Source organism: Paroedura picta, chromosome 2 (genome assembly GCF_049243985.1).
Source record: "Paroedura picta isolate Pp20150507F chromosome 2, Ppicta_v3.0, whole genome shotgun sequence".
Classification (NCBI taxonomy): Eukaryota; Metazoa; Chordata; class Lepidosauria; order Squamata; family Gekkonidae; genus Paroedura; species Paroedura picta.
The window spans coordinates 49,570,275-49,594,522 of record NC_135370.1 but is presented as its reverse complement, the minus strand read 5'-3'; the positions used below and the strand labels follow the sequence as shown (position 1 = coordinate 49,594,522).

General features: G+C 42.3%; 1 protein-coding gene across 2 annotated transcripts in view; it reads left to right on the top strand.

The window, feature by feature from the left end:
* Nucleotides 1-12,007: 12,007 nt before the first annotated feature.
* EPC2 (enhancer of polycomb 2) overlaps nt 12,008-24,248 on the top strand; it is a 61,810-nt gene continuing 49,569 nt past the window's right edge. Inside the window, exon 1 of one of the 2 annotated variants that reach the window (XM_077320112.1) lies at nt 12,008-12,422. In XM_077320112.1, the coding sequence (XP_077176227.1) occupies nt 12,270-12,422 (153 nt within the window). In that variant the 5' untranslated portion in view covers nt 12,008-12,269. The remainder of the gene's footprint in view (nt 12,423-24,248) is intronic. The other variant, XM_077320111.1, reaches the window with a different exon arrangement.

The window sequence follows — 24,248 nt, the reverse complement described above, 5'->3', positions numbered from 1 at the left end:
ATCATCAATATGCGGGCTGAGGTATCAATATGCAGAGGACACCCAGCTCTATCTCCTCAGGGACAGCTTCCCGGTCTCCCCCCTGAATACATTTGCCATATGTTTGGAAGCTGTTGCTGGATGATTAGATCAGATTTGCCTGAAACTCAACACCTCCAAGATGGAGGTCTTATGGCTGAGCAGAAAGGGATGGGACAGGAAGTATGTCTTCTCTTCTTCCTTGCTGATGCACAGCTTAACATCTCACCCACAGCAAAAAACTTGGGGTGATTCTGGATGCTTCCCTTTCTATGGAGGCCCAGGTCACAGGAGGTGAACGGAAATATTTAAAGCAGTGCCATCAAGGCTGCAACTTTGTCACAGAAGATAGCACCAATTAATATTGAATAAAAAATTGCAATTTGATGTGCAATTCAGTTGACAGACTAGCCAGTGTAATTAATCCTAAAATCTGAATCGGCATGAGACTCCCTATTACTCCTTCCTCTGCCATACAAGCAAATTTCTCCTGTTACTTGTTGAGTAAAAACTTTATAAAATGACTGAAAATCACTCCTTATATGGTATGGTCCTGAAGCGCAATAATCGGTTAGGTGGTTTGAATGGATGTGTGAAGTTCAATCCTCCCAAACAGACACTGCTTCTTGGCTCATTGTACCCATTTAGGGTCACCCAGTCACAGTGCCACTAGAACTGGCAACATTCACCTTCTGAAGAGCACTTAAAGGCACACCAGACCTAGAAGCCCAATGACCTCGCCTCACTAGTCCAGTTCACCAGATCTTCCAAGCATGTCCTCTTTCTTCTCTCCAGTGGTCATGATTCTTCCTGGTGAGGCTTTGTTCCAGTCTTGTTTTCTCTTTGGCTCCTTTTTTTCTCTAGCTTCATTATATTATAGGCCCCGTTTTGTGGCATGGCCCTTACTTACCACCTCATTGTTTACTTTGCCTGCATCTTTTAGTTATCTCATCTCAGAAGGACTGTTTTTTGTACCCTGCTTTTTTACTGCCTGGGGGAATCTCAAAGCAGCTTACAATCGCCTACTCTTTCTCTCTCCACAACAGACACCCTGTGAGGTAGGTGGGGCTGAGAGAGCTCTGAGAGAACTGTGACCGGCCCAAGGTCACCCAAAAGACTGCATGTGGAGGAGTGGGGAGGCAGGTCTCTATTCCCAGCAGTGAGGCCAGCACTTTTGTTGCTCTGTCTGACCTCAGCTATAAGCCTGGTGGAACAGATCTGTCTTGCAGGCCCAGTGGAACTGGTGAAGGCCCTGCAGAGCCTTGATCTCCTTTGGCAGAACATTCCATCAAGCCAGAGCCAAGGCTGAAAAGGCCCTGGAATTGATTGAGGCCAATCTTACCACTTCTAAACAGGTTTTAATCTAATGATTCCAGTGCTCTTTGCGGGGTGCAGGGGAAGAGGTGGTCCTTTAGAAACGCCAGTCCCAGACTGCTGAGGGCTTTTAAGGTTAATAGCAAAACCTTTGCGAGCCTCTTGTGGCGCAGAGTGGTAAGGCAGCCGCCTGAAAGCTTTGCTCATGAGGTTGGGAGTTCGATCCCAGCAGCCGGCTCAAGGTTGACTCAGCCTTCCATCCTTCCGAGGTCAGTAAAATGAGTACCCAGCTTGCTGCTGGGGGGTAAACGGTCATGACTGGGGAAGGCACTGGCAAACCACCCCGTATTGAGTCTGCCATGAAAACGCTAGAGGGCGTCACCCCAAGGGTCAGACATGACTCGGTGCTTGCACAGGGGATACCTTTACCTTTACCTAGCAAAACCTTGAACTTGATGCAATCTCCAATCTGGAGCCAATGCAGCTGGGAGAGCACAGGTGTCACAAGTGTTCCCCACTGGGCCACAGCATTTTGAACCAGTTGGAATTTTTGGAGCAGTCTCAAGGGAAGCCCTGTGTAGATGGAGTTGCAGAAGTCTAATCTAGAGGTGACTGTCTCATGGATCAGTCTAGCTAGGTCCGATGCTGAGAGACAGGACACAGGTGTAAAAATTCCAGGCAGGCGACATTCATGATCTGGGCTTCCATTGAAAGGGAGGCATCCTGCATCACATCCAACAGCAAATATTGTTGCTGACATTATTTTTGACAACAGAGGAAGGCTGAAGAGGCCAAAATGCATCTGGTTTCATGTGGTTCACCAGACATACTCATTCACTAGGAATGCTTGTAAACTGTACAGTCTGATATTCAGACCCCTGATGTTTTTTGTTATATGTGCACACTATGTAATGAATATATTTAACTTGTTATTTTATTTTATTTGTTGTAGCTTGATCCTCTTGACAAAATTGGAATATCTGGGGTTGAATTTGTTTCCGTCTTTTGATGTTTGCTGAGGCACTTTCCATCGCCCCTTGGATGTTGGGGGCAAATTATATTCAGTAGCTGGAATTGTTTGTGAGGATATTTTAACGAAGGGAGTAAAGCTACAAAATGGGTCAGAATCGGAAGGCATTTTTATAAAAGGAATCAGAAATGTAGTCTGTGCCACTATTCATGGTATGTACTATCTGTTTATCGTATGTTCCACCTGTGTTTGTTATTTTGTTTTCTACTTCTGCATTTGTTCTGCATTTTTGACATGTCATGTTTGATACATTTGTGTATTATTTCTTATTATTGGTCCATTCCGCACACCTTGGATAATGCACATTCTATGTGCTTTTGCAGCTGGATTTTCCTGTGCAGAACAAGAAATCTGCTTCTAAAGGGCATTGAAAGTGCATTATCTAACGTGTGCAGAATGGGCTCTAGTCTTGTTGCACTGCCTACTCAACGTCTCATGCTATTTTGATTGCATTGTTTTACAATGAGTCATTCACCTTGAGTCTCAAGTCAGACAGGCTGGCTATAAATAAATAAAGAAATAATATTTTGCTGCTGGCACCTTTGTTCCTTAAGCAAAGTTCATCAAACCTCTATGATATCACACTTACGCCCTTTGTGTACAATGCACAGTGGATCTAATATTCATTCAAACAAGTGTGAAAACGTGATCCAAAACCATGACTCAACAAACAGCTGTTATATGAGCACTAAAGTCTAGTGTGGTGATCTGAAAAACATGACAATAGTGATTTAAATCACACTTTATGGCATGGATTTTGTTTTACACACACAGAGAACCAGCAGATTTGAGCCAGTGGATACGTTTATTTCTCGTTCCCTAAATAAAGTGGTTCTAAATCTCAAATCTATTTCAGAATGTGCACTTTCCCCCAGAATACATTTATATTAAGATAATCAGCCCCAGGTTTAAACCTGCAAATCACTGTTTAATTTAAAACCATAGTCTTATATCACCTGGTAACATCTGTGCATTGGCTCCAAAACAATCCATCTAAGAACAGAAAGCAAACAAAAAAAAGTTTATAAATTTAAAAATTAAAGGCTAAATTAATTTAAATGCTATGTTGGGACTGAAAAAATATAACTAGTGGTTAGACCAGCCTTTCTCAACATTTTTACCATTGAGAAACCCACAAAACATTCTTCAGGCTTTGAGAAACCCCAGATGTGGTGTGATCATGCTGAATATGGTTGGGAAGGGGCCCTTCCCCTTCCCAGCCCCTCCAGGACCATCATTGCCCACTTAGAGCAATACCCCTATGAGATCCAAGACCATGTTTCTTCTGAAGATGTCAACACGGAAGAGGCTTGTGGACTTCCTTTCTAAAAGCCAACAGAATGTTTGAAAGTATTTGCCATTAAAAAAGAACCCCAGAAATGGCACATACATGGACTTTAGAGAACACTTTAAAGAAATATATTTGTTAGAGATTAGCAATGGGGCGCTGGTTTTCCTAAGGCTACAGCAATAAACAGAAGGCCTTCCTGGGGGGGGGGAACTACCCAAAGGTTTTCAGTGCCCTGCAGAATGCAGCTGTCTGCCTCCTTCATGTGCTGTCCAAGCTCCAATCTTTGGGTTTCATCCCTCCCTGTGGGCTTCAGATTGCCACTCAACATGCTGATTCTTATCTCCCCAAACCACCAATGGCCCTGCTGTTTAGTGTTTTGATTTAATTTCACTGAGAATTTCACTTGAGGGCAGATTTGGTGTGTCGCTTTCAGTTTCTAATTTGGGTTCTTTTGGACATGTCACTTGTAGCATTTTACAGTATTGGTGACAGCAAAGCTCTATGGTATTATGTGGGCTTAAACATTAGGAATGCATTGGCAAGAAATATGGATTTAGATTATTTTCATGGCTCTTCCATTACTGCTCTAATTCAAGGACCCCATGTTAGGCCCACACAGTTCTGTTTGTCATTGTCATGATGATACATGTCACTATGTGGTCCAAGAATGAAGTCGTGGCACGTTTGAATATTACTCAGAGATACCAAAGTGGAGACGGTGCTTCAGAGATACTTTTTGGCTAGCAGAGTCTTCGATATATAGACGTCGTCTTGATTATATGTGACCATGGGAATGTTTTTTGAATGTTTAGTTTTGTCTGGGAGCAATTATTATATTTTTTAAAGTAACATACATCCTTTTTTAAAGCAGGAGGGCACCCTTCTGTGAAGCTGTATTCAAAAGGGATGCCTACATTGATTTTAAAATGCATTTCTTGCTACTGTTCGTTGAATGAAAAATTATCTCTCTTTAATTATGTGACTGGTTCTGTATTCCCTGTAAACCCTCTTTCTCATTCATCCAAACTTTTTTGTTGTTGCTGTCAAGTCACAGCTGACTGGCACAGCTGACACAGTTGCCTCTGTTAACTGTGCATCCAACCAATTTCGATCCCAGTTATAGAAGAAGAAGAGTTGGTTCTTACATGCCTCTTTTCTCTACCAAAAGGAGTCTCAAACCAGCTTACATTCGCCTTCCTCTCCCCACAACCCTGTAAGGCTGAGAGAGCCCTGATATTACCGCTTGGTCAGAATAGCTTTATCAGTGCTGTGGCGAGCCCAAGGTCACCCAGCCGGCTGCACATGGGGGAGTGGGGAATCAAACCCGGCGTGCCAGATTAGAAGCCGCCACTCTTAACCACTACACCACGCTACATACTAGTTGGTGCCAAATCCTGCTTTCTTTTACTTTTAAGGGAAGAATTATTTTATTTGGAAGTGTATACTTAGCCCACCTTCACCAAATTACCCAAACACCCAGCTGGTTGCATGTGGGGGAGTGCAGAATCGAACCTGATGAGAAGTCCGCACTCCTAACCACTACACCAAACTGACCCAAGAAAACGGCTACATTTTTGTTGGTTAAGGTTAAGGACAAATTAATCTTAACACTCATCCGTCACTGACTTGCCTTTACTTTTGAAGCAATTATACAAACTTACCAAAACCAAAGATGTAACCTTGTAATACCTTTTATCAAGACCAATCAAAGTAACACTGCAGTTGGTCTTAAAGGTGCCACTGGACTCTGATTTTGGTTTGTTGTGCTGCTTCAGACCAACTTTTCAACTCTCTTATGTCTCTGTTTCTTAGACCCTTTATGGCTTTCTGTTTTGCCCTTTCTTTCCTCACACTACGTCGCACCGTTATCGCTTCTTAAACTGGCACATGGATCATTGCTCATTCATTGTATATTCTTCCAACCTAGGTTAAGTCCAGCCCAAACACAGCCCTTTATGTTATCTTGTTTGTCATTGATGGTAATTAGCTATACAATCAACTTTCCTAGCACAGTTTGTAGCTGTTATCTTTAGGGCGTCAGTAGAGAATTCTTGTGGCACCTTAAAGGCTAACAGATTTACTGTGAAAAACGAAAAGGCATGCCTGTCCTGCAGGGTCATACTGAACATATGGGATTTGCGGCTCAAAAAAATGCGCAAAGTATCATGTGACAAATTAAGACAGGAAGCTTGATTCGCAACAGCTATGCTGGTATTACCTGAAGTGTGAATTGCCAAGGGCTGTGTGTTGATAAGAACGCGGCTTGATAAATTCAATCAAAGGCTAGAGTCTTTAAGCTACTGATTGTAGAACCACCGCTATAAAGTCAATGGAGATTCTTTTACCCTAAGATGTTACAATAGTATCTGCTTCACTTTCACTATTTCTCTATGTGTATGTTTACAACAAATCCCATTTTACCCATAGGGATTTGGGAGTGGAGTAAGTGGCTTGCTAAGTAGTGAACTAGTTCACAGTTGAACACAAATTTGAATTCATGTCCATCTTTCTGTCCACTGGATTACTGAGGTCTGAGGGCTTCAGCCTAATTTATTTGGTCACAAGAAAATGAGTATTCAGGTGTGCATGTACATTAGCACCCTGTCTATTGGACTGCCTGCTTGAAAATGATGCTCTTGATAGATGCTGCTTGATATGCAAGCAGTAGGCAATGGTTACTGGATTTCAAGCTAACCAATGTTACCTCCCTGTGAATTATTTTTGTTTTTTATATATCTGCTGCAATTACAGCTGCTAACCTTTCTCTCTCTGTGTCTGCGTGTGTGTGGAGAATATGTTTTTTGCAATGCTGAGCAGAAGGCAGATAATGCCATCACTGCAGCTTGAAGTAATAAATTGATAATGTTTGCATAGGTATAAGCTGTGAATGTTTAATATTTGGACTCTCAAATGTGCATATAAATGTAAATAGGATACCGTGGAGGAGGCATGATGTTATGGAAAGACAGTAGGAATAAAAACAAAGTAAGTCCACATATTGTTAGGAGTGTTACATATTCAAAAGATGAAGTCTGTTATATTGTACTGTTTTCATGATAGTTCCAGTGTAAACTGCCCTGAGCTGCAGGGAAGGGCAATTTATAAATATAATAAATAAATACCTACATAGGTGATAATGCTTTTATTATATTTTTTTCATGCATGCTTATTTTAGTGACAATTTCCAAAGGCATCAAAATGTCATTCATATATATATGACTGTAAGGTATATATATATAATTCCTTAATTTATATATTGCCCTTCTCAAGCCACTTGTCTTAAGACAGTGTACAAGCATAACCTATAATGGATATAGTGCTCTAATAATAAAATAATCATTCGATAAATAACATTAAAGTAATTTAAAAACTCATTTTGATCATAACTGAATTTAACCAAATTTAACATAGCCACATTTGGAAGAGGTGGAGGGGAGAGAGACACACAATGAATGAGCAGTGATACAGATAAAACTCTCCATTTATCTGAGTTTTATTTTCAGATGGGCTAACCATAGCTGTCATCTTAGCATATTCACTAGTGGCTAATTGCTAAGAGAGCCCGATATGTGCAGTCTTCCATCCTGCATTCAGAAAAAAGCTTGTCATCCTTTAAATCCGAAGGTCCTAAACTAGAGTTCTGTAATTAGTATCCATTTATATGTGTAGCAAGTTCTAGGATGCCACTATGGCGCAAAGATGCCATTGCCACACCAAAAGGACTTGTCATAAAGGATTCTACTTGGCACAAATATAAACACCTGCAAAAATGAAGCCTGAATAGCAAAACAGAAAAGGAAAAGAAATAAAGAGAAAAAGAGGGGAAAAAGAGGAAAGAGAGAATTCTCAGTTTGAATTCCATGTACACAAAAGTGATTTAAACATTGAAATGGAGCTAAAGCATATAGGTCCAAATTATTGTTGCTGCCAACCATTCAGTTGAGTCCAAATTTTGGCAATCCCATAGCATAGCTGCCATGATCCCCAATCCTGTGCTGCCTCCCTCAGCCATGAAATGTTCAGGCCGGTGTTCATTTCGATCAGGTCCAACCACCTGCACCCTTTGTCACCCAGGTTTCCTTTTTCCACTGACCAATCTTAATGGTATGTTTCAAATTACATAGTAATAAATGGAAAATTTCCCTGCTTATGTCTATTACACAAAGGTGTGCTGGATTGTCATTTGGGGAATATTATTTGTACATGATGCAAAATGTATGTTTGCCTGTGTGAATATATACCTATAGGCTGAGATTTCTGCCAGAACATAATGTCAAAGATTTGTGTGGTGTCTATAAAAAAGGCCTTTTGCATATTACTTTGCCTATATATACAGGATCCTGTCTACCTGACTGCATATATACAGGAAATGTACGTTAATAGGTCTTTTATTGGTAGATTTATTTAAAATATATTTATAATAATAATATAAGTTTTTATTTATATCCGACCTTCCACATAAACTCAAGTTTCTCCCAAACAACGTGATCTGATGGTTTATACAGGGGTGTCTGTGTTATGCCGATCTCCGTGTGTGCATGTATGTAATCATTCTATAAGCCTTCTTCAGAATGTAATTGGCACATATCCTCTTTCTGTTCCCATTCTACCTGGGTCTACTATTCAGGAGGGAGCTCACCTCACTCTTGCATGGTGTAAATCAGGTCCTTGTGGTTCTAGCACCAGGGTATTGTAATGTTACAAAATAAGAGTTCATAACTGGGATCTCTTAATGGCAGGTACAATGGAAATTGGTCAGTGGATTTCTAGTCTTGCTTCCTCGTGTTTGTATAGCAATATATAGACAGATTTCTTTATTAACTTGATTCATTCTCTGCCTTCCTTGCCAGCATCATTCTCCTCTCCATTTTATCTTTGCAACAATACTGTGAGAGTGACTGGCCCAAGATCACTCAGCAAACTTCCATGGCAGAATGGGGATTCGAACCTGGGACTCCCAGGTCCTAGGCTGACGCTAGCCTAACCCCCTCATCACACTGCAGCAATGGGACAGAGGGCGTTTTTACATATAAAGCTTGAATTCCCTGTGAGCTTCCTGTGTTGCTTAACAAAATCCTGATCATTGTTAATACAGCACAGATAGAAATTAGTAATGCTGATGCACAGTTTAGCCAATATACGTGGTACTTTGGCACAACAGACTGGCAGGTGAGACTGTGTGAAGCCTTATGCCTTCTCTCTTGCTTATCCATATGTACATATCAATGTTTAGAAAGATCTTCTGAACTTTGTGGGACTACCTGCAGGCTAAGTTCAAAGAGGTGTGAGCTGCAAACCTCCCACTCAGATCTCACCCAATAGGCTCTGCCTATTAGGGTGACCAGCAGTATGGACAAAATAGTGTCTCTGCTTTGATACAATGGATCAGTGCAGAACACAATAACAGTGGTGGTGTTATCAAATCACAGTTGATTTATAGGGTTTTCAAAGCAAGAGATATTCAGAGGTGAATTGTCATTGCCTTCCTCTGGTATTCCATGTGGGGGAGGAGCGGGGAATCAAACCCGGCTCACCAGATTAGAAGTAAGCGCTTCTAACCACTACACAAGCTAGCTCTAGTATTTGGTTGGTATAAGTCTACCAACCAAGTACTAGAGCTAGCTTGTGTAGTGGTTAGAAGCGCTTACTTCTAATCTGGTGAGCCGGGTTTGATTCCCTGCTCCTCCCCCACATGCAGCCAGCTGGGTGGCCTTGGGCTCTCCACAGCACTGATAAAGCTGTTCTGACCAAGCAGTGATATCAGGGCTCTCTCAGCCTTACCTCCCTCACAGGATGTCTGTTGTGGGGAGAGGAAAGGGAAGGCGAATGTAAGATGCTTTGAGACTCCTTCAGGTAGAGAAAAGCGGCATATAAGAACCAAATCCTTCTCCTCCTTCTGGGCCATCCCTGATTAGCTCTGAGAGGATTGGGCTATCTAGGTAAGGACAAACACAGCTGTAGCAGTAGCAAAACTTGCTTCTACTGAAATTCTCTTTCTACCCTTCAGAACAAACATATCCTGGTGGCACCTTTAAGACCACAAAATTTAATTCTGGATATACGCTTTGGTGTGCATGCCCACTTCTTCAGATACATTGAAGCAACACTTTGCCAACCTAATTAGTTTCCTAATGTATCTGAAGAAGTGTGTGTGCACATAAATCTTTATTCCCAGAATTAAACTTTGTTGGTCAGAAAGGTACCACTGAACTATAACTTTGTTCTGTTGCTTCAGACCAACCTGGGTATCCACCTTAATCTATCTCTCCACCCTTAGTCTGGGGAAAGATGGTACAATTTTTGTGTTTCTTCGTATATTTCATAGCAGCAAAACCAGGTTTGCTACTGAGCAAGCTGTACATTGCAATCTGCGGCTGGTGTCTGTAGTGCTCTTATAGCGAGGATGTATGTATCCCCACCCCTTACCAGTAGCATTAAGAAGTCTGTACATAATGTGTGTTTTTTTTAATGTGAAGAATTTTAAAATTTATTTTACTTATTATGTTTATATACTGCCCTCCCTTGCGGTTTACATAGAACATGGGAATAAGTAAAGCTTAATATAATAACGTCAAGTAAATACAACAATAATAGCAGTGATTCCATAACAGTTTCATATAGCAACTTCAACATTAAATTGTGATAACATTAACCTGTTGTCTGTGGTCTCATGGCTGGTTGAGTTGGGTACCATTCATGAAGAGGGTGTTTCTGGGGGGGGGCAGCAGATGATGTTGGTTAGGTCGACCTCAACCAAATGCCTGGTGGAAGAACTCTGTTTTGCAGGCCCTGTGGAACTGTGATAGCTCAGGCAGGGCCCTGATTTCTTCAGGGAGCTCATTCCACAAGGTGGAGGCTAGGATGGAGAGGTTCTGGTCCTGGTTGAGGTCAGACGGGCTTCTTTAGGACCAGAGACCACCAGACAGTTGGAAGTGACTGTGTAGAGCTCTTGGGGGGGGGGTATAGGCAGTGAGGTGGTCCCACATGTACACTGGGCCCAGACTGCGTATGGCTTTAAAGGTGATTACCAAAACTTTAAGTTTGATCTGGAAATCAACTGGTGGCCAATGCAGTTGTTGGAGGGCGGGCTGGATGTGGGACCTCCACAGTGTTCCGTTGAGGATCCTGGCCACTGCATTCTGGACCAGCTGCAGGTTCCAAATCAAGGTTAAGGGTAGGCCTGCATAGAATGAGTTGCAGAAGTCCAGTCTAGAGGTGTCCATTGCATGGATTACTGTGGCTAGGTGTTCCGGGGCCAAGCAGGGTGCTAGTAGTTTGGCTTGGTGCAGGTGGAAGAATGCCAGCCAAGCTACTCTCGTGACCTGTGTCTCCATAGAGAGGGAGGTGCCGAGGATCACGCCAGGTTCTTGGCAGAGTGAGCTACAGATAGCTGTGCCCCATCCAGGATGGGTAAATGCACTTTGTTTGTGATTTGTGGTCTTTGGTTTGGCTTCCTTAAGGAAAAGGAGATCATGCCTAGAATATGGTAATTGAACGGATATTTTAAGAAGGGGGGAAAATGAATGAATGTGTTGGTAGAGAACTTGATTTATTGACAATTGCAATATGAGAGTTCAGAGCTATATCCAACCATTTAAAAGTTATGAAGAATGGTACATAAAAAAAACACACCCTAACTACCAGAATTCCAAGAATTATATCTGAAGAATGTTTGGATCTTAGCCTGCATTTATCATTTTGTATTTATCATGTTGCATGTCTCATTCTGGGGCACCCCAACGACAGAAATTCCAAGAATCATTTCTGAAGAACGCACGGACCTCCGTTTGCATTTATCATTCTGCAGGTCACGTTCCGGGGTACCCTGACTACAGAGATTCCAAGAATCATTTCCAAAGAATGTGTGACTTTCACTTGTATTTATCATTTCGTATAGGTCGTGTGCTGGGGTACCCAAAGCTTCCTGGAACCATTTCCCAAGAATGCGCGGACCTTGGCTCGCACTTATCACTCTGTGTTTATCATTCTGAATGTCTTGTTCCGGTGTTGACAATTTTGTTTTTGTAACGCGTGATGACGACGAAGTGCGCTTTACATTTCGGGGGTGGGACGAAGCGCGGGGGGGGGGGTCTTTCTCGGGTCCCTGGGCGCCATCCTGTGCAAGCGGGCGAGAGACAGCGGCCGGCAGGCGGGCAGGCAGGCAGGGTGCGTGGGCGAGTGTTTCCCGCCGCCCTGCCGCAGGGGGGAGACTGGGCGCCGGACCCTCTCAGGCGGCGGCAGCAGCAGCAGCGGAGGCTTCCCCGGCGGCGGCGGCGGCGGCGGCGGATGCGCGCGCAGCTCCCTCTTCCTCCCTCCCCCCTCCCTCCCTCCTCCGCTCGCTCCTGTCCCGCTCTCGCGTTGGCTGCCGGGATCGCTGGCCGCTTTGGTTAATGTCGGCCATGTTTGCCATGGCGCAGGGAGCGGAGCGAGCGAGGCCGGCGCGGAGCTAGGGCTGCGGGCGGCTCTTCGTGGGAGCTGTTCCGGGGCGTCGGGGCTCTCCATGGTGTGTCGGGCCGGGTTCGGGAGCGGCTGGGCGGCGGCGAGGCCGCAGTGAGGGTGCCCCTCGCCCCCCACCTCCCCAGCCCGGCCCCGGGGTGTTATTGTGAGGGGGAGACAATGAGCAAACTCTCCTTCCGAGCCCGGGCGCTAGACGCCGCCAAACCGCTGCCCATCTTCCGCGGCAAGGACATGCCCGACCTCAATGACTGCGTCTCCATCAACCGGGCCGTGCCGCAGATGCCCACGGGGATGGAAAAGGAGGAGGAATCGGTAAGGCTGCCGCGCAGGGGGGGCCCGCCATTGTTTATCAGGCATCCCCCCTCCCCTCACGGGAAATAGGCTATTGGCATTCACCAAGCGGCGCTACGCACGCTCCCCGCCGCAGCGCCGCACGCCCTCTATGGGGTCCTACGTCAATAGCGCAGCGTAAACTCTCCTCCGACGCCGTAAGCGGGGCCTTGCTCCGCCATCTTCTTTGCGTCCCCAGGACTCGCGAAGTGTTTTGATTAGCGGCGGGGGGGGGGGGGGAGGGAGGGAGGGGAGGCCTTTACGCTAGCGTAGGAGGAGGCGAGCGTAAAAGGCGTCCTTGAATGGGAGAGAGTGCGCGTTGTACGCTCCTGGTGGAGCTTGTCTTTAGCGCTTCAGGTCCGTGTCCTGCCTGGGTGATGGGAGCTGTTCGCCGCCGCTAGACTTCCTCGATACCTTTTGCTTCCTGAGAGGGCCTTTATCGTAGCACTGACAGGCTTGTCGAGGTGCAGGCCGTGTTTGTATTGCGGAGTGGAACCTGGCTGCTCTCGAAGTGTTGCCTGTTCCGCATAAGTTGCAAACCTCTACATTGTGGGAAAGCAAGCAGGATCCTACTCCTGTCCGAGTTTTTCATGGAAGACCATTGTGTCCAGTCTACCGGGTGTAATGTTCCGGTCTTCGAAGCTGTGTTTTTTTTGTTTTTTAAATTCTGACAGCGTGCCCTTCTCGGTCCAAATTGTGGCGAATAGGGGGCTTAAGCTGTCAGTCCCCCCCCCCCCGATCCGTGAGGTTTGCAAGAGGAAACACTCTTAATTTGTGTCCTTTCATGTTTACACATGTAATTTGACAATGTTTCACTGTTCTTGTTCCTTTTTGTTGCTAAAGCAAGAATTATAGTTACTGATCCTGAAGAGAGTTGTCTCCAAAAGATGAGCCATCCACAAATGTAGATTAAAATGAATCATGTATCTTGTAATGATTGATGCAATGTGCTGCAGATGTGAAATATCGGGGATATGAACTGTTAGAGTATGATTGTTTAATACTGAATGTGTAAATATAACATTGTTGTCAATTTCTAAATATTGGAGAGCATTCGTCCAGGAAGAGATAATTCATACAATCCTCTATCACGAATAGTTGCTGTCCATAGTGTTGGTGCTGCTTAGGTGAATGTTGCTGTTATATTTCTTTAAAAACTGTCCTATATTTATTAGATAGATGTGAATCTGACTTAACTGTATATGAACTGTTCCCCCATGTGGCTCCATGCAGAGTTGATAGTAAATATATGCTCTGGAAATTCTTCAATGAAGAGAGGTCTCCGGTGCCAGCCCACAGAGTATTAGATCGGATGTCTTGAAGTAGTGATTCCATCCAACTCACTAAACCCCCCAATGTTTGGTAGCCCTCTCCCAAAAGGTATATGTTGTAATAGGGGAGGTGGTTTTTAGTTTCCTTTAAATTAATTGTGTAATAATTTATAAGTGTATTAATGGAATGTTTTACATCTGTTATATGCTGCCCTGAGTTGGACAGGGAAAGGTGCCATACAAAAATAAATAATTATTATTATTATTACAGATAATCAGTACTGTTAATTCACCTGCTATCCTTTGATTTTCTGAAGGAGTGAATTAATATATTTGTGTGTGTTCGAAGCAAGCCATAATGTAAATACTTACAACATGACTCTCATTTTTCCTTCCATTTTTTAGTTTTACAGTTCATGCTGTTTTTGCCAGTGTGATTGTCTAAACTTATTTCTTTAAAAACTTGCTATAAAATAACTGTATTGTGTGTTTAAATAAAATAATAAAAAATACGCACAATACATACCACTTGTGTTTTTTTAATTATTTATAATTTTTATGAAATCTTTATGAACTAGACCTTACTGTGAGTTCTAAATCTATCCTGCTAGGCTGACCTGCCAAGTTAAGTGCATTGCAGCTTCATTCTTAACTGGTCTGAAGAATTGATATGCTTCTTTCCCAGAACTGGCTTGAGGAGACTATAGTGTCCATTTAACTAGCCCTGCTGGAATCTCATTGATAGCAGGGGGTTTGCTGTGAGGTGAAAAAGCTTATTTATTTATTAAATTTATAGCCCATCTTCCTCCTAAGAGTCAAGGTGGGTTACAGGTATTTTTGGTTTTTCTATAATAACAGATCAAATAAAGCATATCTTTGGTTTCTCGATATCAGTTGGCAAATGAGAGATGACTGCATCCCCACTGTATCTTATTTAGGCATGGGCAGTATATTCTGTATGGTACAGAAGTCATTCTTTTTGATCACGTGATACCATATATGTGTCTTTTGGGCTTGGAGATGCATATTGTTTTCTAAGTTTTAGGCATGTAGATACATTTTCAAGTTAGTTCATTTTCACGAGGGTTAGCATTTGTTTGGTTGATTTTATTACTTAGAAAACGGAAGCTGATATTATCAGAATGGTGCACACTATTTGGTGTGATGCAGTAGTCAAAATGTGAATGAAGGACAGCGAAACAAAGGTGATAATTTAATGGGAAAATTTAAAGCTATAATAGAAACCCCTTATGCATTTTTTACAATAATTGCTTTTGCCATCGTAGGTTAAAATTATAGCTTGTCAAGTGTTTAAATACATTTAAATAATTAATTACCAGGCCAATAGTTTATTATTATTAATCAATTACTTTGGGGACATTATGGTATCTCCTAAATGCTGTAACAAGTGGTTTTAAGACCACACAGTTTTGTCATTTGAAGGAAAGGATGCCTTACATCCTTATACCCTTGCAAATCTGAAAAATAACAGTGCTCTTCACTCGCAGTACCACCAGTTGAAATCTTCTGTCTCCAGTTAACACTTTAGTTGATTAAAACTTGGAGCCCAAAGAGGGGATGGAAGGTTGTAAGGACATTTCCCCTAAGTAACTGTAAATTACTACTTCTATAGATAGGTTTGTATCTCTGTTAGACATAGTTTTGTTAGAACAACGTTTTGTTAGAATGTTGAGAAACAGTAGTTTCAAACTTGTGATAGTTTGTACTATCCTGCTTGCATCTTATAGTAGTGTATATGCAGTAATCCCAACAATAATTGTATACAATAATTCTAGATTTCTGCAATAATAAACTGACGTTTTAATTTATCAGTTCAAATTTTTGTAATCGTAGAGCCATGCTAAATATGGTGGTGTTGCTTGTCATTTAAAAATGGGAAGTGGCTATTTTGGAACTTGCTAAAATGCTGAGTGAGAGTGCTTTTTGCTGCACTGGGAGAGTCCCCTTGTGGCATTTTTAAATGACTTTAAAATTTTGGGTGTGCCCACATTATGTCTAGTTTGGCCCATATTGTCAGATTTACTAAACTTGACCTGGTTCATTGGTTGCACATTTGCCTGCCAGCCCCTCACTGGTTAGTTTGTGTGAAAGAACATAGGATTGTGAAAATGGAGCTGGTGGACTTCAGAAAGATGGTTGCTCTACCCCCGATAACTTAAACCACTGGGCAAAAATTATTGTAGGTCTTTTAGTACATTTCTTGATGTCTCATGGTAAATGAACCAGAGTCACTTTCAAGTGAAAATAGGGCCAGTGCATGCAATTCTGTGCTGCTCAACATCTTTTTAATATTTGTTGCAGTTCCCAGATGGCAAAAAGGAAGATGAGTTTTCATCCATAGCTGCATGAGAAATTAAAACAATTTTCTCATGTTGCATGCTATTAAATACATGCCAGAAAATTATTACAATGGTGGTTTTTCATAGAATTACCAATGTTGTTTTGAAACTAATATCCTAATCCTAAAGTTTTATTTATTTATTTATTTTATTTATTTAGATTTATATACCGCCCTCCCCGAAGGCTCAGGGCGGTTTACATTAAAACTAGTCAACTATACATGAAACAGTCTTCGTTAAAACATACAGTAATAAATAACAGTGGTTGTAACCATATAACAGAATAATGTAACAGTATAACAATATAATAAAATAATATAACGATGGAACGGTGCAATACCACAACAGGTCCAGAGCGCTCTGGTGGAGTTCTGGGAGGAAGGGGGGAGAAGGGGGGAGGGGGAGGAGCGGGGGGAATAAAATTTATAAAATTTGACATTAAGCAGGTAATATAATCTACAATCCACTCCTTAAATTTAGTTGCCACAGGTATAGTATAGATGTAACTTCCTCATCTTCTAATATTGGTAGAAGGGGGCTGCGCTATAGTGCTTTTGCCCCATTCCATGTAAATTTACCCCCTTTCAAGGCTCACTTTTACCATGTTGTAATGTCACATATTTAGCAGTGGATCATTCTTATGAGAGTTGGGGACCCTGTTATCAAACTTTGATTATGAGACTTATCCTGGTTATTATTGCCTATAATTAGTGCTGATGTACTTCTTGTAAACATTTTCCATGAGTTAGAATAGATGAACCTATGGCTTCATCTTATTTGCTTTTTAAAAATCTACAAGCATTGTTTTTCCCAAAGTTTGCCATAATGGTAAATTTTTTTCAAAAAAGGAAAGGAGGTTGTATTTAAACGCTAACAATATAGTCTAAAATATAAAATGTTGACCATTAATAGGTTTTAGTGTTTGTTCCTGGTATTTGCCAGGTAATTTTTAAAAAAGTTATAGTTAAGATGCTAATGAGCATTCCCAAAACTTGTTTTACTGTTTGATAGTGGTGGTGGTGATGATGATGATGATGATCATGATCATCATGATCATGACCATTCAGTCAAGTCCAACTCTTGATGATACTATGGCTCAACTGTCGCCACAATTTCCGATCTTGCACCGCTTTTTAAAGTTTATAATGTTATGGCCGTAGCCCTTTTTTATTGTATCTAACCCCCCTATTCTTTGATGGCCTGGTTTCCTTTTTCCACTGACCAGTCCTAGCATGTTTGATTGTAAGTTTGTAAAAAGCGATCTAGTTTCTTTACTATAAAAGAAAATCAAAAGACTTTCAATTTGAATTGTTGCCCTGGCTACCTCAAACTTAAGCTAGTCATTCCACTTAGCTAAGCAAAAGGGAATTTATAATCTTGAAAATGAAGTTTGGTACTTTTTTTGTTAAATAAGTGCTGATTCAGGTGCTCTGAAGCTCTCCATACTAAGCATCTCTGCAGACATACCTGAGTGGTTAAGAACGTGCATTCTGGTAAAGTGCACATGATCACTTACTCGTTTTATTGAATGCTCAAACAACTGCTGAAAATGAATATTTTGTTGTGGCCATGCAAGGTAGAGTTTCTCCCCCCTTAGAGTTAGGCTTCCATGGAGGTTTTTAGGAGGACTGAACAGCCACAAACTAATCCTGTAGTGTTGTTATCTTGACTGATCTAATGGGAGTTCACTTGTAGCAGCTGAACTCTATCCTGATCATGAGCAGAGGGAAGATGACCAAATTTGATATAGATGTGCTGGAGATGCAGTCACTTATTGCATTCAGAAATTGTTGGTGTGGCGTAATGGTTAAGAGCTGCGTACTGCAATTTCGAGAACTGGGTTTGATCACCCACTCCTCCACATGAAGGCTGCAGGGTGACCTTGGACCAGTTTCAGCACCACCTACCTCACAAGTTGACAATTGTGGGCACAGAAAGGGAAAGCAATTATAACTCCAGGTAGAGAAAGTGGGATAGAATTCTTCTGCTATGGAATATTTGCAGCTTAATCTTGTGCATGTATATCCAGAAGCCACTTAGTTCATGTAAGTTTGGCAGTTTACAAAGAGATCTGACCACAAAACTTAGGAGAGATGACTCTCAAATTTTTCTTTTATTTATTTATTTGTTTGTTTATTTGTTTATTTATTTATTTATCATACTTCTATACCGCCCTCCCCAGAGGCTCAGGCCGGTTTACATCATAAGAACAATACATAAAACAGTCTATAAAACATGTATAACTTTAATAACTCAGTATCTGCTGCAGAATGCAAGTGCTATGGAACCACGTGGGGTTACTGTTATAGTAGTGTAGTTGAATGCAGCATAGGTGAGAGTAGAAACTGGGCAAAAGGTCTAGCACAATCATTTTAATCACAAAAAGAAAAAAAATGAGTAAATTTAAGAGGCAGCTGAAATGAAACAAACTTAAATCCCCCTTCCAGGAATTCGGTGGTTGTTTAAAAATTCTTTAATAAAATCTGTGCCATTGATAGACAGATGTATAATAGAGTCAAGAGGTGTCTTACCTTTTATACTTTATTTTAAATAGTGGAAGTGCTGCCTAGTTGTTTCTGAGGGAAGATATGCCAATAGATTCTGGAACCTTGCTGAGGAAGAATCTTGAAAGGAAAATAATGCCTTACTAAATTTTCAGAAATATTTGCAACAGTTCTGGTAGGCATGTAAACCAGGTTTTAATTACATTCATTGAAATCTAAGCAAATGTACAAGCCATTCAGTAAGAAGGGAAGGTAGTCTGTAAGTGGGGTTAAAAAATGGAAGTAAGAACTGATTGTTTTTGCCACAGAGATAATATGCAGTTGAAAAATAGGACTATTGTATATATTTTGATAATAATACATTGGCTCTTACAAAAGAGATGCTGGAACAAAATTTGAGTCTAGTGGCACCCTTAAGACCAACAGGCTTTTGTATGTATGCATTTTTCTTCGGAGACAGTGAAATGGAAATTACAGTATTTGCTGGCGTATAAGACTACTTTTTTCCTCTGAAAAATATACCTCCAAGTGGGGGGGTTGTCTTATACGCCCAGTCGTCTTATACGCCGGCAAATATGGTACTAGTTCATACGTATAGGTAGAGGGTGAGCAGCAAATTAGCATAAGCATGTTGCTTAATAGATACAAGGACCAAACTGAAATAACAGGATTAGTTCATATGGTCACCAACATATATATATGAGATTGATGTGCACATATGCTCTTCTTAATTGTGGAATGCTGAGAGTGATTAACTGAAAACTTCCTGTTACACTCCATCTGTGTCCTCTAAGGTAGCGATCCCCAACCTGTGGGCCGCGGACTACATGTGGTCCGTCGACTAACTATAGGTGGGCCGCGAAGGACGCCTTCTCCCCTCTCCCCGGCCCTTTACTTCATCCACGATCCGGCAGGCGCACATGGGACTATCTCGTTGCAGAGAAACAAGCTCAGGGTTCCCATTGATTTGTCATTGTCATGAGTTAAAATTTCCATGAAAATAAAATGTTCCTTATGTTCATTGTTGTGGCATATCTGTATCTTATTTTGAAGGGATGTTTAAACATTACCATAGCGACCAGAGTCAGAGAGCGTTAGGGCAGTGGGCCTCAGTAAAATTGTCAAGCGTTGAGTGGTCCCCAGTGATAAAAAGGTTGGGGACCACTGCTCTAAGGCGGCGGTCCGCAGCCTTCCGGCTGCTGCGGACCACTGTGCCGGAGTGGGGGGAGAGGGCAGCCCGCCCGGGGTCCCGCGCACACGCAGCAGCCCCAGTGCAAATGTGCATTCGCGGACTTGACTTGCTGGCAGCCGTGGCTCCCTCTCCCCGCCCTTCCAGGCCGCCAGCAAAGCAGCCGATTAGCTTGCAACCCGGCAAGCTTCTCCCCCCCCCCCAAAGCAAGAAGCTTGCCGGGCCGCAAGCTAATCAGCTGCTTCAGCGAGCTTCTCGCTGTGGGGGGGCCAGGAAGAGAGAGCCGCAGCCCAGGGGTTGGGGACCACTGCTCTAAGGCATGGGGGTGACTAATAACTTCCTTTTCTTTAAGGTTGGGTGATTGGTTGTGCACTATTATGTTTCCTCTGTCCCCAGACCATAGAAATATATTCTGATTCTAAATAAGAAATATAATAAAGAGGATGTATAGCCCTTCTTGATGAATAAGTTGTAAGATGTAAGTACTGAATGAAATTAGCATATGTTGTGAGATGATAAACCAGTATCCCTGTTAAGGTGAGGAGGTTTCATTGTTGTGAATGTTGTAATAACTTGTAACTCAGCAATTTCCCTTCTCACTCTGTTCCTGAAGTGCCTTTGCAATAAAACAGCTACTTTGAGGTCATACATTGAATGTCCTGGAAGGTTGAAGTGTTCCATTACAAGTTTCTCAGTCTTGTGATTCTTGATGTTGGATTTATGTCCATTAATTTTTAGTATAGGGTTTGATTTGTTTGCTTTATGTAGACAACGGAAATCATCGGAACTTGCAGTGAAATTGCTGAAATGCACATTGCTACAAAGAACGATGGCATCCCCAGGACCCATTATGCACGGGGGTTTTAGCGCACATTCGGGGTGGAATGGCGGCGACTAAAATCACGGATAACGCACGGAGCCGGCTGCAACCGGCTGCAGCTTCGGTGCATGCCGCCGAAAAAGCCGCGTCAGTGAAACGCGGAAGAAAGCGCAGCTTCCGGGTGAGCGGGGCGCAACCAGACGCGGCGCCCGGATCGGCGCGTGCATAATCGGTTACTCTGGGTTTTGCCGCCGTCGCGCCCCGCCCCGTGTATAACCGGTATGCGTCGCGTCTTCCCCCTCCGCGTTTTCCATGTGACCTGAAATCGCCGTTTCGGCGGCCGTGCATAATGGGCCCAGGACTCAACAGGGATATTGGTTTCTTAACTCACTATATATGGTAACCTCCATTCTTAACAAACCCTCAAACAACCCTTCAGGAAAGCCTAATGTCCTCTGTATCTTAATCTCTTATTTGGAATAATTGATTTGAACAAGTAGATTGTAGTATAACAAGAAAGGTATTGGTTTCTTACCTCGCTATATATGCTAACCTACATTCTCAACCATCCCTCAGAAAGGCTGAATGTCCACTGTATTTTAATTTATCTCTTAATTGAAATAATTGATTTGAACAAGTAGATTGTAATGTAATAGTAAAATGCAATGTAGTTTAGAATAATATAGTATATAGTAGTGTGTGTGTGTGTGTGTGAGTGAGAGAGAGAGAGAGAGAGAGAGAGAGAGAGAGAGAGAGAGAGAGAGTGTTTTCTGGACAGAGACAGCCAGTGCTGTACTTTAAAGTGGATAGTACTCCCGGCTGCTTCCATGCTTGAGAGGACAGGCAGGGGGCAAAAGGGCAAGATCTCAGCTAACTGCTGAGTTGACTATCTAAAGGTAAAGGTAAAGGTATCCCCTGTGCAAGCACTGGGTCATGTCTCACCCTTGGGGTGACGCCCTCTAGCGTTTTCATGGCAGACTCAATACGGGGTGGTTTGCCAGTGCCTTCCCCAGTCATGACCGTTTACCCCCCAGCAAGCTGGGTACTCATTTTACCGACCTCGGAAGGATGGAAGGCTGAGTCAACCTTGAGCCGGCTGCTGGGATTGAACTCCCAGCCTTATGGGCAAAGCTTTCAGACGGCTGCCTTACCACTCTGCGCCACAAGAGGCTCTGAGTTGACTATCTATTTGCCCGTTATTCTCTTAACGTAGACATTTACATTTTTATTGTGGCCAAATGTTTCCCCTTGCAATTCAATCTCAAGTGAACAGAAACAAACCCCAATGGCTGGTTTCCTCCTATTTATCTCTGGAACCTGCTAACCATTTTCATTATGCTGTATGTTAATTTATTCTCACATTTTCTACCTATAAGTTTGAATTGATTGCTTCCATTCCATGAAATTGTACCTGAGTACGTGTTTATGCACACGAAATCTCATACCTTGAATAAAAATGTGTTGGTCTTAAAGGTGCCAGTGGACTCTAAATTAGAGACCGGGAAGGCATTGTTGGCATTTAATGGCATATACAATGTTAGAAGATGAGCAGGTGGATGAGCCTGAGATGATGTAGTTGATGTTGTTAGGTACAGTGATCACGTTGTCTTGGTATATCTGGCAGCAAAGTTGGCGTCTAGGTTTATTGCAAGCTCTGGCACCAGTGTCAATGTTCAAGTTAGATGTTGTATTATTATGGGAGAGGAATGGTTGCTTCGCATCAAAAAGAATATTAGAACCTATTTGTTTATTTTTTAAAATTCCATCATTTTGGTTTTAGAAGGTTCACCAAGGTGACTAATTATTTAAAGCACACATAATAGAATGACATTCTAAAACCCCTCAAAAATACATGATTAAAGCAATTTTTAAAAGAGTTTAAAATAGAGTTAAAATGAATAAAAAACATAAAAACATTAGTTAGGATAGAGGGATCATTGAGGGACTGCTGAATGAAACAACAACAACAAAAACTTCACCCAATGATGGAAGGCAGCACAAAGGAGGACATATGAATCTCCCTGCGGAGAGAGTTCAAGAGCTTTGGTGTCATGATCAAGAAGGCCTTCTCCCACGTTGCCACTCCCAAACTGTATTGGTCCTAAACCGTAGGGGCTTGCAGGTCTAGACCAGCACTTTGAATCATGCCCATAAATGAACTGGATCAATTGTAAATGGGTACTATGACCCACTCCAGTCAATATTCTGGGTGCAGTGTTGTGTATCAGCTGATGTTTCTGGACACTTGTCAAGGGCAGCCCCATATAGAGTGTATTGCAGTAATCTTGCCTAGATATAACCATGGCATGCACCACAGCGGCCAGATCATTTCTAAGGAAGAAAGCACAGAAAAGGAAACCTCTGAGGATCAAATCATTGGAGGATTTTAATTGTGAAGAAATGCTAAAACATTGGGAGATGGTAGGAAAAAAGGCAACAAGCGGAGAAGCCTGTGATGTGGTGAAATTATGAAAAGCTTGGAGCTAGAGGATTGAGAGATTCGGTTCTCATATAAATGGCACTTGAAGTTTTCCAATTTTATCAGAAGTAGATTCAGAAGAGACAAAAACAGGTGATTCTCCCTCTGAGGTGGAGGATATCTATCATCCATTTCTCCTTCCTGTCTCTGCTTTGGGAGTCACTCCCCCCCTTCTCAGTTTTTTTTGCTGCATCACCAGGAAGAGCAGAGTTAGAATAGGGTGTGCTACATATCATCTCATTTTTCTTTGCTCTTTCAATCTTTATTTTCTACTCTAAACTCCTTCACTTTAACTATCTCCAACTTCAGTACTCTTCTCCTTGAGTCTATGACCTTGTGGAAGGTGAGAGAAGAACCAGGGAGTCTGTCAGCTGTGATGGCCTATTGTTGTTCAGCAGATTTTAGAGTATGTCTTTTTGGCCACTCAAGACATGGGGAAATGGCAGGCAGTGGTTGCTTCCTCTCCGAAGAAGAATTAGAAGCCTCTCTCACGATGATACCAGAGAGACTACTGGCAGAGGTAACAAGAACCATAGCAGGTTTGCCTTGGTGCCCCAAACCAAAATAGCTGGAGTGGCAAAAATGTAAGAAAAAGTGGTGCCTTCCCCAAGCATCTCCTGGACCTGCAACCTCCTCTAGACTTTCAACTACATGTGGTATCCATTTGTGTGCCCAAGTGGAGGCTACAGAAAGCACTCTCTTATCTCCACAAACTTTCTGGCAACATAGAACCTGGCAAAGAGACAGCACCATTTATTAATAACAACAGCATCCATGGAGCTGGGATCCCGATTGGACAGCAGCACATTGGGCCTATCTATGATCAGTATAAAAGAAAGTGGATCCTTCACTATCCCCTTTGACTTCTTTCCCTGCCTTAGACAAACTATGAAGGAGGAAATCAAAGGCGTCTCTCTGATGAGGAGGAAGATGGGGTTGAGATCCCTGAGCAGTCTGTTAGATTATTTAAGTCTGATGATGACTATATCTATTATAAAAACCTATGGCAGCCTTAGGGCATCAAGAGGGCGCCACAGAAGAAGATCAAACTTGTACAGCAAAAAACAGACTAAAGGGAAATAAGGAATGCTTCACCACATCCAGTACAGCTCAGAGGTTTCTTCCATTCACAGAATTCTTTAAAAAACTTAGTAAGTCAGGTCCATGGCAAACAGATAATATCTG